Here is a 19651-nt window from a genome sequence, read left to right as displayed (position 1 = left end):
GCCCCCGGCTCGGCCCCGCCCCCGGCTCGGCCCCGCCCCCGGCTCCGCCCCCGGCTCGGCCCGGCCCCGCCCCCGGCTCGGCCCCGCCCCCGGCTCGGCCCCGCCCCGCCCGCTCAGGGCGCAGCCGCGGCCCCGCCCCGCGGCGCCTGCGCAGGAGGCGCGGCCCGTCCCGCGCTCGCCGCCGCTCGCGTCGCAGGTCCCGGCCCGGAGCGGGCCCGCAGCGGTGCGTGAGGGGAGCCCCGGCCCGAGCCCCTGCCCGGCCCCGCGGCAGCGCTCGGGGCCGTACCGGGTGCCGCCGCACGGGCGGAGGGAGCCCCGCGGAGCGGCGGCCTGGGGGTGGGCGGAGAGCCCCGCTGAGGTGTGCGCCAGAGCGGCAGAACCCCCGGCCGGGCTCGGCTTTGGGCTCCCCGGGTGCAGCGAGGGGCACGGCGGGGTTGGCTCTGCCAGGGCCGGCCCGAGAGGGATCCGCGGCAGGGTGGGCAGCGGAGCTGTGGGGGTCCAACAGCAACGAGAAGTGTCTTGTTATTTATTGATTATATTTTACTGTATTTAGTTTGGTATATTTGTATATCACTGGGTGCCTCGCAGGGCTGTGCTGCTGTGGTGGCTGCGCTGAGACGCCCCGGGCACGCCCGAGGGCTTTGCAGGGCTCAACCTTTCACTCGTTCGCAGGGCAAGGATGAGTCTGTTCGGATCCACGTCGGGGTTCGGTACCGGCGGTACCAGCATGTTCGGCAGCACGACAGCCGACAACCACAACCCCATGAAGGTGCGTGTGCCAGCCCCCTGTGCTGCTGCGTGTGTTACTTTGTCACGGCAGGACCTACTGACTCATTCTGTAGAAGTAATAAGGGCTCGGTTCACAGTTTTCAAAAGTTGTTCTGTCTCCTGTTCTTCGTAGGATATTGAAGTAACATCTCCACCTGATGACAGCATATCTTGTTTAGCGTTTAGTCCACCAACGCTGCCGGGTAATTTCCTCATTGCAGGATCATGGGCAAATGATGTAAGTATTCTCTGTTCAAAATGGGATCCTAAAAGCTTGGGCAGGGCACCTGAAAACCTAACTTGCTGAAGAACTGCAAAATTTATGTCTGGTATCAAAGGCACTAAGTTTAACGTAGTTGATAAATCATCACAAGCCCAAAAAGATTAAATTATTGAGTTATCATAACACGTGTTTTTTTGTTTAAAGGATGAGATCCCAGCTAGCTCAGGCAGGGAGGGAAGACAAATGTGGGCATGTTTGTTGTGTTCTGCCCAGCTGAGGGTTCAGGGTTTGCAAGGCACTCTTGAGGTGGAGTTGGAGTTGTGGGGCTGAGTTTTGACTCTGCAGGTGGAAAGAATATAAGCAAAAAAACCTAAGGTTTCACTAATTCCAAAAAAACCCCAGACTTTGTTATTTATAACCATACTTTTTGTTGGATAAACTAGGGCTGGAGCGTCCAGGACAAGTCTTTTCAAGCTCCTGTTAATTTGGTTTATCTACATCTGCTTCTCCTGTTGCAGGTTCGCTGCTGGGAGGTTCAGGATAACGGACAGACAATTCCAAAGGCTCAGCAGATGCACACAGGGCCTGTACTTGATGCCTGCTGGAGTGATGTAAGTTGTTATTTAAAAAGAAATTCACTTTTTTTACCTAAAGTGCACATAAATTGGTGTGTGGTTTGCAGGCAGATGAGTGCCACAGGTAGCTGCAGCCCATGGTTGTTGCACAGACTGAAATTGCTGTAAATGTGTGCTGAGTGTGTCCTAGTGGGATGGGCTGGCATGGGTGTAAGAAGACTAAAAGTCAGTTTTCAAGTTAGGAGTGTGTTAAAAGCTAGATAAAAATAGCACTGTTTGTTCTTTTATGACGTAGTAATACATAAATTTGAATTTATGTTTCTTCTTTGTCTTGCAATCCCTGTACATGTTACATTGATGTTACACTGTTTCTAGAAGAGAATAACACTTGACAGTTTTCCCATTCACTAATCTCTTGGTTTTATTCTTATTTTTTAGGATGGGAGTAAAGTATTTACTGCTTCATGTGATAAAACTGCCAAGATGTGGGATCTCAACAGTAATCAAGCAATTCAGATTGCACAAGTAAGTAAAGCCTCAAGTACTAAATGTTTTTTTTTTTTTCTGTTTCTTTTTTTATTAAAAACTACCTTTCTAATTTTTATACTTTTGTGATAGTGAAGTGCACCTGAACAGGTGATCAAAGTGATTTAAAAACCCTGTGCATCTTTTTCCTGTGTTTTACTTAAGGGAGCTCTTTCCACTGCTGCAGTGATCTCACTAAGTCACCCTGATGCATTAAATTCACTTCAGAAATATCAGCTTTTTACTGCAAGAATAACAGAATTACAGCTTACATTTTCAAATGGGAAGTTCATGTCTGTTTGTAGAATATGTAATTATGGTGACTAAAATTGGTTACCAGTTGTAATTTAAGCAGAGTTGTTCTCTTCAGTGATTGCTTCTTGCACACCTGTTTGTCCTTTCTTCAGCATGATGCTCCTGTGAAGACCATCCATTGGATTAAAGCCCCAAATTACAGCTGTGTGATGACAGGAAGCTGGGATAAAACTTTGAAGGTATGATTTTTACCTGAACAAATGGACACAAAGCGTGCTAATAATTTGTGTATAAAAATATTTACATGAAGTGAAAATATCTTATTAAGCTCTAATAATTATTGGAATAGCTTCGCTTCACAGAGAGTTGCACTATTCTGACTGTAACAAGAATGAAACAGTTACACTTAAAATTGCTACAGGGGAATGGATCCTGAGCTCCAGGTGTAAGTTTGTTTGTTTCTCTGCTCCCATCAGTTCTGGGATACCCGTTCACCAACTCCTATGATGACTCTGCAGCTCCCTGAAAGGTGTTACTGTGCAGATGTGGTAAGTCAGGAGATGTGGCAAACTGCTGCCAGAGGATAACTGGGAGGAGGAAGCAGTTTTGGAGGCTTCTGTAGGACAGGATTTAATACTGTTAGTGTTGGATGTCTGTGTGATTGTAGTGCTGGAACATAATCTGATCTTCTTGATCAGGCCCTGGAAAACAGGGATTTTCATCATACAAAACACACTTGGTGTCCTTTTAACATCACAAAAATCAGCATGAGGACTCACCTACCTTTAGTTCTGGCCAAGTTTGTAAACCACCATTGCACTTTGCACTGGAACAATCAGCACAGAATTGGAAGATTTTTGGTGTTTTAAATTTCTCAGTGGCAGGGAAAAAATGGCTGGTTGTGTTTGAAGAGATGTGAACAAATGAACTTTCTTCCTTATCTGCTTCCTATTTCCCTCCCTGTCATTCCTTTAAGTTGTTCAGAGTGTTCTGCCATGCAATTAATACCAGTGTCTCTCTTCCAACCTGTTTTACAACCTTATCCAGGTTCATCCTATGGCAGCTGTGGCCACTGCAGAAAGGGGTTTGATAGTTTATCAGTTAGAGAACCAACCTTCTGAATTTAGAAGAATAGAATCTCCTCTGAAACACCAGGTAAATAATAATATTTGTATTTATACAGATCATTGACATTGTGGGCCTTGACATTTTTTGTAAAAACATGCAGTGTTTCAAAACCAAGTTATCTTAGCATGGTAATGACCTGGTTTGCCAGTGACCTGTTGCTGATCTTCACAAGGATTTAGAAATTTAAAGTGTTGCCCAAATTCCTAACAGAATTTGAGCTATCTCTTCACCTTGCTAGTGGTTTTGCTTTACCTTGCATGGATGACTTTGAAGTTTTGTGTCCATGTGGAAAAGATGTCTCAGTCTAAAACTCCTTTGCATCTTTCTCAAATTCAGCATCGCTGCGTTGCTATTTTCAAAGACAAAGTGAACAAACCAACTGGATTTGCCCTTGGGAGCATTGAAGGCAGAGTAGCTATTCATTATATCAACCCCCCAAACCCGTAAGTATTCACTAAAACATCCTCTCTCTATTGCTCAGGTCACAGTGATGAAAAGAAAAAGCTTTTTTTAAAAATATTTTAAACTTTTTAATTTCCTTTCCAGTGCAAAAGATAATTTCACTTTTAAATGCCATCGCTCCAATGGAACAAACACATCAGCACCTCAGGACATCTATGCTGTGAGTATCCAACTTGTATCATATATCATATATACATATATCATATGTATCATATGTACACTGTACACTCCTAACATAAAGTTGGCTCTGAATTGTTTTCCTTCACCTTTTATCTTGCCTAAGGCTCTTAAGACACATTTCAAGACCTGTCACAGTCATTCTTTAAGAGGAAAGGCAAATTTTTATACTCTCATAAAACAAGCACTAGATCAGCCTTTCATTGAATCTGCTTGTAAACAAGTGGAGTTGACACTTGTTGATTTTGCAGTTACTGAAACAATAGTTGTGTAATGGCATTATGCATTGGATTATTAGGTACTAAGCCAAAAATATGGTGTTTTTCTTGTTGCTTTGGTGGTTCTTCATTGGTTGTTTTGGGGGATATTTTTTCTCCAAAGAAATGTTAAAGATTTAAGAGCTGTATTTAGTTGAAATTTAATGTATTTACTCTTGTAGACTTCAGCACACCTTCTGAGAGTGTGCCCATCACCTGTTGCCATGTGTGGTGTTTTTCATGGTGTTCTGTGTGGCTCTGCAGGTTAATGGCATTGCATTCCACCCTGTCCATGGTACTCTGGCCACAGTAGGGTCTGATGGGAGATTCAGCTTCTGGGATAAAGATGCACGGACAAAGCTAAAAACCTCAGAGCAGCTGGACCAGCCAATATCTGCTTGTTGTTTCAACCACAATGGCAATATATTTGCTTATGCTTCCAGCTATGATTGGTCAAAGGTAAGAAGGATTTAGACTTATGTTCATACTTTCAGTTGACAGCTAAGACTCTTCTTCTTGTGAGGCTTTCGGTGTTTTTTATAAGTAGTAGGTGAACCTTTCTGATTTCTAAGAGAACTTAAAATGGCCATTTTGGCCACCTGATGAAATTTAACATTGAAGCTGTGAATTTGTGGTGTTTCAGCTCCAGCAGGACAGGATTGCTAAATGCTGCTGCTTTACAAATGTGGATGAGCAAACTGTAAATTCCCAGATTCAGAGGTTGCTATGGTTGCTCACACACGTTGTGCCGTGGGCAGTGTCACAGGGCAGTGTGGCACCCTGACAGCTTCCCACAGAGCTGGTGAAATGCACATCTCTGCTGCTGCTGCAGGGAAAAAAGCTGTCACTGTGATTATAAACACTTAGCCCAGTGTTTGAATGCTCTCTATTAAATCTTCACTGCCACTTAGTGAGGCTTTTCATAGTGCTTATTTATTTATTTATTTATTTGTCTTCCACACTTAACAATACAGATGCAGCAGAACCACAGCAAGCCATGATCTGTAGAAAATAAATACTTCCTAATAGTTAAAGGAGGGAGGGCAGCAAGCTTGGAATGTAACTAATTTTTAGGGTGCTTGTAGGATAATGATCTTGTGGTTTTGAGTGAAATGGATGCAGAAATCTCAAAGATTAACTCAGTTGCATGCCACAGAGAGCTAAATTTTAATTCACTGCATTGTATTTAGTCCTCTGCCCACATTAAAATATTTGTTGGTTCCAGGACAGATGAATTCTTCAGTTCTGCTGCTTGGGTAGACTTTCAGATCTGCAAACCAGTATTAAAGAGTAAAATCGTGGTGCTAAGTACTAACCTTCCTTCCTTCCTTCCCAGAGCCATTTCTTGTCCATGGCGTTGGTAATTTCCAGCTTGCATGTTGGACCTCAGTAGCTTTATTAGTGTTTACTCTCCCTGATTTGGATACTTGGGCATTAATTTGGTAATGTGTATGAAAATTATATGCAAAACAGGACATTTGCATCTGCAGCTGGGGAACAGAAAACTCTGCAGTTGCCTGTAGAACTTGGGCTTCACTTGGAAAAAATGTGACCTTATGTCATTTAAAAGATAAAAGATAAAAAATCTAAAGTGAAGCTGGATGGCCATTAAAGGTTTAGTTTTTTCTCTGCCTCAAATGACATTTAAAAGAAATTATACTGAGTTCCCAGGCTGCATCTGTAAAGTAGAACTTAGAGATATGTGGTTATTTTTTAATCAAAAATATTTTATACTTTCAAAATGGATAAAAGTCTCTTAAATTTTACTTTATATGTATAATTCTTGTAATTGCTTGTTCAAGTAAGCTGTTCCTAATCCACCAGTGTGGTCCAATATCTGGCCTTAAAGGCTTTAAGATTAAATCTTAATAAACCAAACTAATGGAATATTCATATTCTTACATTTAAAGTAATGCTGATATTTTTTCTTTGAAGAGAGTAAATGTAGATTATTTTTGTCTTTAGGGTCATGAATTCTATAATCCACAGAAGAAAAACTACATTTTTCTGCGAAATGCAGCAGAAGAGCTGAAGCCCAGGAATAAGAAGTAGTGAGTCTGACTTGAACTCCTCTACTTGTTCTGCCCTTCCTGCCTCTGCTCTTTGGCCATTTGTGCCCTGTTGCACCATGGTTCAGTCAACTTTGGATCACAAACATTTAGCAGGAACTGTAAAAATTACAGTAAATGTATTTTGACTTGCTGGAGAACGTTTCCAAATTAAATACTCTGATGTGTGTAAGAAAGAGAGGCTCGTATTGACATGACTTAACCACTCTCTGTTCCACAGCAATAATGAAATTGCAGCAAAATCAACATCTGGGGTGGATATTCCTGCTTTGAAGTGCAACCATTTGTATCTCTGGATTTATTTTGTTAGTATTACATTAAAATATGTTAATTATAATCGTTCTGGAGAAGTTGTATAAATACTGTATTTTTTGTAAGTACTTGGAGAATCACCAGTAATTCTTCTCAAAGGAGGCTTGTTTTTTTTTTCTTATTAATAATTCAGGGGTTCTTTCATTGCTTTCTGGTTTTTGAAATGGAAGCATTGTCTGCTGTATGCCAGGAAGAAATGCCTTGCAAATAGTTTTCCCTCCTTTTTTAGATGACAGGGAAGGTATGTAGGGGGCCAAGAGCAGTGACAGAAACTCAAGGCAGAAGATGGGCCCAGTGCAAACTTTAGGTTTTTCTGGCACTCCTGCAGTGGACATGACTTCTGAGCAAACTGCTTTTTCTAGTTCAAAGGAGAAGTTGCAGTGGTGCCAAGTGGTGAAATAGCTCAGAGTTCAGAAACATGAGCAAACCTATAAAGGTTTTATTCATGACCAAATCAATGTGTGCAAAATCCCTTTAACCTAAGCTTCTTTGAAGCTGACACCTTTTAGAGTTGTAAGTTGAGCATTTTAACATGGTTTTGTCCTGTAAGAGGGTGTTCAGGGCTGAAAAAAATACTCATTTTTGTATTAACTAGAAAGTAGTGCTGGGAAGCTTCATCCTGATCAAAAATGCTGTGAAACAAAATGAGTGGGTCTCTTTCTGACTTGAATCTACCACTGTTTACTTTTAACTAGCCAGTTGTATACATGCCAAAGTTTTCTTTTTGGAAGTGAATGCTTATTATTCCTGTCTAACTATTGTTTGTTTGATAATGACTGAATAAAAAGGGGATGGGGGGAGCATGTATAGAATTACATGGCATATTGTACAAATTCTCTGTAAAACTGTTATGGTTTAATGCTGGTGGTTACGGATTCATGCTGAGTTTCAAATAAAATTTTTACTAAATGCTTTTTTATATTCAGAAGTTCTGTTCCAATAATGTGGGCAAGGCAATGTGCTTCCTGTTTCAAAGCAGCTTCTTGGCCTTTCAGTGTAATTCAGGGGCATTTGCTGAAAGTCAGCTCCTTTTCCTCCAGTTGCTTAAGAGAACCCAATGCATTTTCCAACTTCTGTTCCACTACAAATGATTCCTGTGGGTTTGCCTCAAAGAATTGGGAGAAGTGGTGTGAAAGGCCTTTTGTTCTCAGATGAATCAAGTTCATTGCTGTTTCAGCAGCCAAACACCTGACATGGTGAGTACAGATGAATCACAGACTCTTCAGGCTCCCTCCAGCCCACTGTCTTTTCACTCCAGACTCTTCCCTGAGTTCATCAGTTTTTGCTGGATGGGTATTTCTTGTTTGGTATAGAGGAAATTCCTTTAAATAGACCCAACTCTGCTTTGTTAAAGGATTAACTTTTTCTGTTTTATTTCTCAAGATAGTTTGGTTTTTTTTTCCCTGCTACTTCTATGTTTTACATATTTTAGATTTTGCATTCATTAACAATTTGTTTTCTTTAAGGTAGGAAAGAGTTCCCAGCACTTAAATCAGTAGCTGATCATTTGCTCAAGCATTTCTTTGGTTTCTGTTGATTTTTTTCCCTAAGGTTGTGATTGTTATGCAGCAATCTTTGGTTGTTAGCACATTTTTCCAGACTTCCCAGTCAACTGAATGCCACCAAGCAACTGCAGGCTGGAGATCAGGTGTAAGTGATCACTGAAGTGTGCAGAACTCCCACTGGAGCAAACAGGGAGGAATGGAATGTGTCATTGTTTCCTGCTTTAAAAAAATCTCATTTTGTTTAAATACCTAACAATGTGAATGAGTGAGGGAAAACAGATGAGTTGAGCAGGTACATTTCTCTGGGACCCAGTGGAGCTGCACCTGCTTCAGTGGCCACTGGTGAGTCTGGTTTCATAACACATTGTGTGTCAGCATGTTGAGTACTTACTCTGCTGGACTGAACTTCTTTGTCAGTGAGGCTTCAGAATTATTTAATCATCACTTGCTACTTGTTCAGACTAATTTTAGAAGGACATAGTTTCCATTATGCTGCTGTGCACATTAGATGTGTTCAGCTGGGAGGAGAGTCAGGCTTTGAACTGAATTGTTTTCCATTACCCAAGTTAAGAGAGCACATTGGCAATTTGCTCTTCCCTGGAACTATTGTGAGGTTCTGTTGTAAAGTACACACAGCTGTATCCCTTCTAGCATCAAAAATGAGAGTTTATTCACACCCTTTAAAGTGTTAGTGCATTTCTGGAAATGTATTTAACTTGCTATTCTATGGCAGTTAGCTGTCCAAAAAAATGAGTGAAGAATGTAAGATGCTAACATGTACCCAAAGCTAACATAGTAATGCTTGATTTATAAAGTAACTTCTTTAATTTTCTGAAAGTTTGCTGTCAATGTGTTTTATTGCAGGCAAATAATCTTTGGCATAAGGAGCAGCCCAGTTAAACCCCTCAAAAGGGGAACATTTTACATTTTCAGATGAGTTTCCTGCTGCTGCTCTCACGTGTCAGTGGTTTTGCACATTGGTTTAATGAAACGTATTTCAGAAAATGAAATAATTGGCCAAGTTTGTCTGCTAGAGCCTTTCACAGATGAAACAAGACATGTTTGCACAATGGCAGGCAGGCAGAAGTATTGATTTACCATCTGCCACAGGAAATGCAATCCTGAATTGGTGAGTGCTCCAGTTCAGCTCCTAGGCCAGAAAAATTGGTCACCGAGTTGTTCTGCAGAGGGGAGTGGATTTGAGATTGAGGTGGGATTGGGGTACATGGGATATTTCAATAAAACTTGCTTTGGCCTGGCTCAGTTTAGTGGTGAGCAAGTGCTGTTTGCAGATGAGGTGTCTGGGCAGCTGCCCACGATTAGGAATTGTGTCAGATCACTATCATGAGGTTTTACACTCTCCAGCCTTCGAAATGATGGAAACCACTGATTTCCAATTTGTTTGCTTTCTGCAGAGATGAACCTGAGCAAAATGAAATGGCTGTTAATTAGCCAATCTGGAGACTTAAAAATTAAGTGCCATTTGCAGTCATTTGGGTAAGACTGATTTATTTCACAAAGCTCTGGTGCAGATTCACCATGTAAAGCATTTCCCCTGCGTTATTGAGCTTTACAGCCAGGTGATGATCATCACCTGGAGCTGCAGCACACAATAATGACTGGAACAAATTCAGGACAGGAACAATTCCCCAGTAACCTTCTCCACCCCGGCAGCTGCAGGATGCACGGAATGCAGCAGCGTGAAGCTGTAACTCTGCCGTGGTGCCAGGCGATGGCAGTGCTGATGGCTCCTGAGCAGAGCTCTCCTTGCAGCCCGGGCTGCAGCGTGCCTGGGGCTCTGCACGGAGCTGGAGTGCTGCTGGAATACAAGGTACAGTTGTTTGTAAAAGCAGCTTCTCCCAAAATACTCAGGGAACAGAAGAATGAAAACGGAATCATTTCCATTTTTGAGTTTTTCAGGAGTGTACCTGGTATCCATGCACATAAACCAAGTTTTTAGAGCTATGCAATGCTCTTTCAGCTGCTCAGTGAGACATCTGACCAAGCAGGTCAGATGTATTTGTTGTTGTATTTGTTCCTCTTCTCTCCCTATCAGGCCCTGAAGGTCCCCTGAACCAAGTCACCCAAACCAGTTTCTTCTTCCCCTGGCTGCTGGCCTCACAATTCCTGGGCTCCAGGCCCATTCCTCCCTTCCTTGAAGGTCCCAGGCTCCTGGGCAGCCCAGTGCTGCTGCTGAGCACCCAGGGCTCTGTCTGTAAAGTTATGGAGTTAGAAATGCTCAGGGCAGGGCTGGGACCCCTCATGGCCAGGGGTGCCTCCACTGTCCTCTGCTTCCTCAGGACTGAGTGGCTCATTCTGTGACATGATTTCCCAGTCTGTGTGATTGTTACATTGATTTACTAAACCATGTGTTAGGAGCCTCAGACTTGCAGAAGGTCCAGGCTATAGAGAAATTATAAATTCTGTATTGTGCTATTTAGAGATTGTACCATATTGATGCTACTTGTAGAAATCCTGTGCCATACTAATCATAAATTCTGTGCTATGCTAATCAGAATATCCTGCTGAGAAAGCCTTGATTGTAGCTACAATTTAGTGCTGTCTTTATTCTGCCAAAGACCCCTAAAAGAACCCATCTGTCCCCTTGGTGTCAGGTGTAACAGGTGGAATTCAAAGGGAAAAACCCAGGAATATTTCCACTGACAGAATGTTGTCTTTGCACACCTCGGGCTGTGGATTGGAGTTGGTAGAACTGCATTTCATCCTGCAGCTAGTGTTCAAACAGCTGGAAGCCATCTCTTTGCATTTCCAGGTAAGCTTAGGTTTATATACAGCAGTGCAGGCCCATCCTGCTCTCAGCAGCAGCACAGCTATTCCCTGAGAGGGAGCTGCTGCTGCTCTTGCCTTGCCAGGTCAGAATAACAGAGCAACACCAGCTGGCTGTGGTGCTTCCAGCACTGCTGGGACTGCCACTGGAGCAGCAGTGCTGCCAGGAATCAGCAGCAGGGACAAGCCCATGAGAGCAGAGCCTCTGGAGTGGCATCAGCTGCAAGCAGTGTGAGCTGAGAGTGGCACTGATGCACAGCCCCAGGGAGGTCCCACTTGATGCAGAATGGACTCTGAATGGCCAAATTGATCTCACTCCTTCCTCAGGGGCAAAGCAAACTTCCAGGTGTTTGCACCATTTGCCTGCTTCTGGAATGGGGATGGTGCTACAGCTGGGAAAAGTAATTCACATTTTTAGGTCTTGGTTGCAAGGTAACATGAGACTGAGGCAGCACCACAAAGGGGAGTATGTGCCTTGGGAACACTCGTGCATGGACAGAGTAATTCCAAATGTTTGTGTTGCATCAGTTCTGCAAATGCTTTTTGTTACAGTGCATAAAAGATACAATAGCTGCCAGCATTAGCTTTGTAAAGAGAGACTGTTTTCTTCTGATGACTAATTATGCAGTGAATATATTCAGTTTGAAGGGACACTTCAATAATTTAGCAGCATGTGCCAGGTAATACAGGAGCTTTTGTCTTACTGGTGGCACAGATCTCCAATCGTGTGTAACCCAATCCCTGGCTTTATGTTTTCAAGGAAGTGTTTGGTATAGCTCCTGTATCAAGTGCCACTGAAAAGCAGCCTAGATAAGAGATTAAGGTAATGCTCTTCCCTGGGTGTGGGGAAAGTTTACCCTTTGCTGCCCAGGGTGTCTTTTGCAGGCAGTAACTGCTTTATACTGTGAGGTGTGGATGTGCTGACATCCAGCAATGAGTTTGTTGCAGGAATGGGAAAATGCTGCAAACTGCATGTTAAACACCCAGGTCAGCTAAGCCTGTCCTCAGGGGTGCATTAACAAATGTAGTTTGACAGAGAATGCTTTCTGTCATTCATGTTTCTTAAATGCAGATTGTTGATTTGCTGGACAGACAAGGAGAGGGGCAATGTTCAGTTCCTGGGAACACTGTGAAATAAAACTCAGGTAATGGATTTTCTTCAACCCTTCCCAAGGTACTTCCTCACAGTTGTGCCATCTCCCAGAAAGGTGTAAGCTCAAATGTCCTTTTCTGACCCACTGCCAACTGGTTCAATCACCTTCCTTCCCTTGCCTATCAAATGCAGCTCACTACTGATCTACAGCAAAGGGAGATCCATTTGGTCTGGAATATACCATGATTATTGCAGTCAGTAAAGGGCAGAGATAATGCAGTGGTTCAAACTACTCTCAAATGACTAAACTGGAGCTCAAATACAATTTTTACAACTGTTTTTCTTTGGAAGGACAGCTGTCTGCCCTGCTCCTGCTGTAACAGTGGGATTTATATGGAGTCAGGTATCACTTACTGACAGGTAATTGCTTTCTGCAGATACCTGACTCTTTTCCTTGGAGGTCTCCCTTTCCTAAGTAATGCTCATTCTTGGTCTGTAGCAGCAGGGTTGCAGACAGCAGTTGGTTGTTTAGGCATTAATGTTTAATTTAGAGAGCAGGATCTATATAATTGTAAAGAAGAACATCTACATTTGTGGAACATTGTCAGGCTTCAAACACGAGTATGTAGCATTTCAGAAACACTTTAACTGGGCTGAAACAGCTTTTTTTAAAAACCACAGAAAGATGGTCTAGTTAAAGAGAATAGCTTAGCAAAACCTTGTCATTGAACCCTTCCAGCTTTTGTTCAGCCATTGGCTGTGTGATGCAGCTGGGGCCATTCTGCAGTGCTGACCTGTGTCTGCCACAATGGCTGAGCTCATCCAGTTCATCATCTGGGCACCTTTCTTTGGTGGTCCTGCAGACAGCAGCAGGGAGATGAGAGAGGATGATTTAACTCTCCAAACTGTTCTGAATGTGGCTTGGCCCAGGGTAGCATCTCCCAGTAGTGACCTTGCTGCTTAACAGGCCTGGTGCTGTCACAGCCACACTGTCAGGAAACAGAAGAGTGTTTTTTTCTCCCTGTAGGCTGATGAAAATGTCCTTTGAGGTAAGACTGGTCCTGGCACCCCAGGGCTGGCAAAAGGAAAACCACACTTCAAGCAGCAGAGTGGATTTCCTCATTCAGTACTGATCCACACACTTCATTCACAAGCTTGACTTCAAAATACAATCACCCATCAGCCAGCCTTTTTGTCCTCTGAGGATGCAAAACCTGCCCTCTTTCTTGTCTTGCACCTTTCTCTATGTGCTTCCCCACTAACTAAAGGCATGATGGGCACAAACTGGGCTGTGTGATTTAGCAGGACTTTGTTCCACTTGTCATGTTCAGCTGATGTCATGGTCCTGTTGCAGTGTTGGGGACATCGTGTGGCTGCCTGTTGAGCTGTTGGTGGCTTTTCCCCACCAGGAATCACTGCTCCAGCAGACTGGATGTGGATGTTGGACTGTCAGGAGCCAGTGGCACTGCCCAGGTGAGCTTTGACCCCTCCAGTCAGTGATTGTGCTGCCCTGCTGTAGCTGATTCTTTTTGTTTTGTCAAAGGCCCATTTTGGACTTTTTGAGATCATCAGAAGCTGGAATCATCCTGCCCAGATTTCAGTGCAGGTACCTCTGTTTTTCTTTTTCAATACCTTTCCAGGCTCCATGGAAAAAGCTTCTGTATCCAGTGCTGATATGTTGGTTTGTTGTCTTGACATTCCAATTGTGTTTATATCCTGTTCAGAGCCACTGAAACGAACCTTTGCTGCCTTGTGTTTAAATAGAGTAGACATGGTAACTAGAAGGCTCTGAGAGTTTCAAACAAAACCTTTAAGGAAGGTTAATTGCCATGCCAATATTTTTTGTGTACGTTCTTCTGGCCAGGTTCATTGTGGGCATTAAATAATCACTTTTCCAGTTGTGATACTTCTAGAAATACCAGAGTAGATGGATTATTTATCTCATTGGGTGTGATGTGACAGAAGAGTCTGGATTAGTGAGGACTAAAATACAGCAACCTGGGGAAAAGGACCATGAGGTTGAGGAGGGGATCCATGGGTGAGACCTGGCTGTGCTCACCTGTGGGAAGGGGGATAGAAATTGGGTCTGCCCCATGCTATGGATGTGCTCCAGCTCTGGAGTCACTTGCATTTTGCTGTTAAGAATATCTGCTGTGTCCATACAGCTGTGCTCTACATCCCAGAGCTGAGACATCTTGTTTAATGTTCTTCTGTGTCCTGGCTGTTCCCTGGTTGGAGTGGGTGGACAGTTCCTGCTCAGTTTGTGCTACCAGTGTCACATGCACTCCCATGAAAAGGTCATGAGATGCAGCCCTGGCAGCTTTGGCAGAGATTGTTAGAAGCCCTCTGGCATTTTCTTTTTTTAAATCAGAAAATACCACTTAGTTTTAACATAACTCCACAAATATTTGCAAAAAATATAATTATTAATGCTGTTTCAAAAGGCCTTACTTTTTCTGCTTCCTTCCTTTAAAGAATATTAAATGATCTCTTGTTCATTTTAAAATGTAGTTTTATGGTTTTCAAACTTCAGAAGTATGAAGTTACAATTAATATTTTCCCAAAGTACAACATAAAATTGAAATAGCAAAAATATTTGTTTAACTATTTTGAGATGCAGTTTGCATGTTTGACTCAAATGGAATGTTTTTTTCTAAAAAACTTTTTGTGGGAGGAAAACCCTTCTGATGATTAAATCCCAGCCTGAGAGAGATGGGACGATATTTCCACTAAAGAGAGACAGAGTTTCTGTGCAGGGGTTCAGGGAAGGAACAGAATCTTTAGTGGAGGTTGTGTTTAGCAGGTCATAACCAGTGGTTTCATCTTCTTACTCTTCTCCCTGTGCCCTGCCTTGCAGATTTGGGAATGCAGAGACTCTTCCTCCAAGACATCACCAAACCATGGAGAAATAGGCAGTATTTTAGCCTACATCTATCATGTTCTGCTGAGATCTAGATGCTGTCATAGCAGGAAAATGTTTCCTGCATCTGTCTCACAGCTCCTGCTCCCCAGTGCTTACTGCCAGTGGAGGAGATGTGGTAGAAAATCTGGAGAGAAACTTCTGTCCCAGAAACCACCATGAGCTGTTTGCTTTGCCCTGTTCCTTTTCTGCTTCTAACCCTTTGTCATCCCTTTCCTGCCTTCTATGAAGCAAAGAAGAAACTAAGATCAGCTAGTGAAGGGTTTCCTGGATTTGTTGCATAATTTAGCTGCAATATGAACATCTGCACTTTCCATTAGTCATTTTCTAAGAGGTTAAAGAGAGATCATCCCCAAGTCACAGGAAAGGCAAGGGTTACCATTGCTCTAGGCCAAGACATTACAATACTGATGATGACAAAACTATTTGGCAGAGATGCCAGCAATGCCAGAAAACAAGCCACCATCCTAATCAAGGGCAGTATTTTGATTGCTCAGAAAGCCAGCCCAGCTCCCTGCTGTCACACTGTGACAATCCCCAGCCCAGTGTCATTCCAGCTCCCCAGAGTGTTTTGCCAGGGCTGGGGAGAGTCTGTACACACAGCTCCCAGGAGCTGGACCTGCATAAACAGACAGCTGGAGATGGTGGAGGAGAAATTCCCCAAGGGCAGAGTAAAAAGCACCAAGAAATGTAGGAGTGCCCACTCAGGGTGGCTGCAGCACATCTTCCCCACTGAAGGGCACCACCACAGGGTCCACTGAAGCGCCTTTCCTTGCTGAGCTGGTCCTTCCTGCTCCAAACAGGTGCTTCATCCTCCCCTGGCACACATGGCTGGCACTAGGGCATGTGGAAGGACAAGTGCCAAGCTGTGCTCTGAGAAACTCCTGGGAAATGGTGATGGTGGCACAAAGAGCAAAGCACAAGATTCCTGAATATCAGACATTCTCCCTGCTGGCAGCTGCAGAGGTATGAGCAATGTGATGGCACAGCCTCTTAGTTTCCTTGGCCATATTTTATGCCTTTATTTTCATCTAGACTTATATCCAAGGCTTGCACTTCCTGTGGCAAGATCCTCCAAGCAGTTATGAGCTCTGCAATGTTCCTCCAAGCCTTTTCTTTTTCAGGAATCTTGTTTGCAATTACCATGATTCTGTTTGTCCTTTGTCATGGCACAGATATGCAATTTTCATTTTCTGAAGGAACATCAAATGGGAGGGCAGGAAAGTTTGGGGAAGTAGAATTAGATTTTTAATGATATTTCCTTTAGCCACACTCTAACATATGCTTGTGGTCCAGCACAATTGAAGAAGGTGTCCCATTTGTTGTTCTCTCAGTCCCAGAGTTACCAATGCCCATATCCATATTTTTTTTTTTTTAAATGCAGGTTACTGGAATAATAAATCAGATCATTCTAGATGCCCACTAGAGCTGATGATCTGCTTCTGTGTAACCAGTGTAGCCAGCAAAAGGAAACAGAGTTCACTCAGCACGCCCAGTTCTGGAATATTCAGAAGAGGAAACAGTCCTATTGGAGGATTCCTACAGAAACCAAAGCCAGAAAGCAGCCCTGATTGGGAACCTCCTCTGCTCAACTATTTTGTTACAAGTGGCCCAAAGAAGAATGATTTTCATTTTTCAATTCTTGTTGCAGCAGCAGCTCTGGGTTAAGCAATTGTTATGGTGTCCTCAGGGCACCAAACCAAAAAATCTGAGACAGAGGGCCCAGATGCAGAATTCCCCATGATAACCTAAACCAAATGCCCCTGGATGCAGCTCCCTCAAGATCTCCCTGCTCACAGCCTTGCTGGTGGCCAGCATCCAGACTGAGCATTAGTAAAACCAACAAACCAAACAGTTCCCACAGTAAGTGCCTTGCTCTCCAGTTAACTTATTTAACTGTGGAGCTTCTAAGGGGGATGTTTCATCTGCTGTTATTGCAATAAGCGGGTATCCATGGCAAACCCAAGGGCACTGCCCTACAGCAATGAAGTCTTGGCTAAGCAGCAGCAGGAACTGAAAAAGGTCAGAGCTCCACAGCAGCCCTGCTCCATTTTAAAAATAAAGCCCATCAGTTTGCTAAGAAATGAGGCAGGTTCTTCAAAGGCTTGCAGATCAGACCTGGGGTGTCTCAAATCAATTTTATCAAAGACACTGGGGGAAGAAAGGAAACTGCTCAGACAAGTCTACAGGAGAGCAGCACAGAGCTTCAGTGCCAAGGGAGGGACAAGAACAGAAGGGACTTTGGGGCTTTGCAGAGGCCAAGGAACAGGGAACATTTTCCCTGCTGCTCTTTCCCCACCTCTGTCCTGTTCTTGTGCTCCCAAAGGTATAACTTCCTGCTATAATCTATTTTTCATCCTTTAGGCAGGGACCATTTCTATATGGTTCTGTACCTGGATAGTCTTGCAGTGCCACCTTCTCTAGGATTGTCAGTGGAATCCAGCACATTGCTGTGGTGACCTGCAGCTCTTCCATTCCACCTCTTGGATAACACTGCTGAAGTCCACTCCTGAAGGAGCCTTTGTGTATCAATTTTGCTTAAGCTTCAAGGAATGTATCAACATGTAAGTAAAAACCCAGTGAGTCCTCTTAACTGTGCTGAATTATGGTAAAATTAATCTTCCCAATCTGAATGAGAATAGGATGCTCTGGATTTGTAATACAAATCCTGTACATTAAGGATATGGATGGTTGTACACTCACTGCAAAACATGACTTTTCTGTCAGCCTCCTCATTGACTGACCTGTGTAGTTTTATTTCTTAATAACAGCAAAGGACTAAATGCACTCCTAAAAGAGCTTATATCAGGTCTGTGTTCTTCTTCTTGCTTGCAGTCTGCTCTTAGATTTTTGCTAAGCAATGTCCTGCCTTCCCCAAGGCAGCTTCATACTTCAATATATGCTTGCCTTTACAGGAGTTATCTTTGAGATAACTCAAAGAAAGTTGAAATATATCCTTCTCTTCTCAGGTACTCTTATTGTTGCAGTAAAAGCATGGGAGATGTCAGCAAACTGGCTCTGCCAAGCTCCTGCAGCTTTGATCTGATGGCTGGATTTTATCTGTAGGTGTTTTGAGGAGGATGAGTGCTTTTCACAAGAACGATGCGGAAAAAATAAAAGCAAACTAATTAACTTCCATAAAGTTATCCTTACTCATTTTCTCTTCCCTTTCCTGCTGTGTTTGTGGTAACAGCTCATTAGAGCCTGTGTTTGCAATAGCTGCAGCATGAGACAGGAGATTTCATTTCCCCTCCTGCTTTCCAGGATGTGGCAGAACCGAGGCCGCCTCCCCAGTGCTACCGGGGGGTTTGTGCTGCTCACCGAGCACAGGTTTAACCTGAGCTCCTTTCCTGTAGGAAACTCCTGTTCCTGCCTCGAGGGAGGAAGGGGAGCTGGGATTTCTCCTTTGAGAGATGTGGGGCTCATGTCTGAAGAAGAAAAAAGCCTGTGCTGTTTTCCCCCCCCCCGACAAGCATAAGCATGGAGAACAGAGATGCTGCTGGTGTCTCTGGAGAGCTCTGCCAGCCCTGCCTGCCCTGCAGAGGAGCCGGAGTCTGGTTGGATGGTTTGAATCTCTGCCATCATTTGGAGCAAAATGAAGCTCTGTGAAAGGACAGTGACTGAATGCCAATGGGGCTGTCATTAGCTCGGGCAGCCCAGGCAGCAGCTGATGTGCAGTTTGTGGTGGAAGTCATGCAGACAGAAGGGGTGACTGGGGGTGGAGAGGCCCCAGCCCCCGGCTGCAGCCCGGCCCCAAAGGTGTGCTCCAGCCTTGCTGTTGGGATGGACCAGGCACAGCTGGTGGCTTCACAAGACACAAAGGCTCCATGGACCATCCATTTGCTGTCAATTTTTCAGTGATGTTGGGTGCTGCTGGCCCAGCTCCATCTTTCTTCCACAGTAATCAAAGGAAATGCACCCTAGTCTTGAAGTCTGGTGGTTCAGGACTGAAAGCTTAATGGCTTTCCTTGGCTTTTTTTTCCCCTCTCTCTTTTATGAAGCATAGGGTGTTTAGAACTATGGAAGCAGTGCAAGAAAAATATTAATGAATAACTATGGAGTGCAGACATTAATGCATTCCTTTCTCTTGAAATAACTGGCTTTTCTCTGTGGGGTCTGTAACAGAAAAAAGTGTCTGCAGAGTCTGAACCTGCTGTATAGAAGCCAAAGTAGATGATGATGATTTAGAACTTCACTGGCTTCTTTTTTTTTTCCCCTAAAATGTTATCTCTGCATTTATCATGTTGCAAAAAATCTCTTTCTCTGAGAAATGATAAACCTAAGGCACATGGGCAGTTCTTGAGATTCTGGGTGATGGAAAGTATGAACAAATAATGATTTTTGGGATCCTCTCCCACACCCCAAACTCCAACTGATGCTGGAAAGGAGGAATTAAAGCACTGCAAGCATCCCACCATTGGAGTTCTCCAGTGCTGGGTTGGGTTTTCAGCTTTTGTTTTCCTGCAGTTATGGGCCAAGGGGTACATGCAACAAATCTGGGGCTGTGCTATAGTAACAATTCTCCCACGTTTGAATCGCAGGTCAGGGCAGAAACCTGCAGGTCAGGTCACAGGCAGTGGCACTTCACAGCAGGA

At 43.7% G+C, this 19651-nt stretch overlaps 1 protein-coding gene across 2 annotated transcripts; it reads left to right on the top strand.

Annotated features, from left to right (window-relative positions):
• Positions 1 to 139: 139 nt before the first annotated feature.
• RAE1 (ribonucleic acid export 1) lies at positions 140 to 7670 on the top strand. 2 transcript variants are annotated; one of them, XM_036395753.1, is made up of 12 exons: positions 140 to 223; positions 673 to 769; positions 902 to 1006; positions 1510 to 1602; positions 2005 to 2091; positions 2499 to 2585; positions 2823 to 2894; positions 3394 to 3501; positions 3811 to 3917; positions 4021 to 4096; positions 4635 to 4829; positions 6336 to 7670. In XM_036395753.1, exons 2-12 carry the CDS (start codon positions 680 to 682, stop codon positions 6420 to 6422), a joined length of 1107 nt encoding a protein of 368 aa, XP_036251646.1. In that variant the 5' UTR covers positions 140 to 223; positions 673 to 679; the 3' UTR covers positions 6423 to 7670. The 2 variants fall into 2 exon arrangements, with proteins under 2 accessions (XP_036251646.1, XP_036251647.1); XM_036395754.2 differs by lacking the exon at positions 140 to 223 and adding an exon at positions 281 to 358.
• The last annotated feature ends 11981 nt before the right edge of the window (positions 7671 to 19651 follow it).

This window comes from Molothrus ater, chromosome 17 (genome assembly GCF_012460135.2).
Source record: "Molothrus ater isolate BHLD 08-10-18 breed brown headed cowbird chromosome 17, BPBGC_Mater_1.1, whole genome shotgun sequence".
Classification (NCBI taxonomy): domain Eukaryota; kingdom Metazoa; phylum Chordata; class Aves; order Passeriformes; family Icteridae; genus Molothrus; species Molothrus ater.
This window is presented reverse-complemented; position numbering and strand designations above follow the sequence as displayed.

Coding starts and splice junctions, on each gene's coding strand:
- RAE1 (XM_036395753.1), top strand. CDS start 680: ATGAGTCTGTTCGGATCCACGTCGGGGTTCGGTACCGGCGGTACCAGC. Junction 3,502..3,810: donor AATCTCCTCTGAAACACCAG/GTAAATAATAAT, acceptor TCTCAAATTCAG/CATCGCTGCGTTGCTATTTT. Junction 3,918..4,020: donor TATATCAACCCCCCAAACCC/GTAAGTATTCAC, acceptor TTTCCTTTCCAG/TGCAAAAGATAATTTCACTT.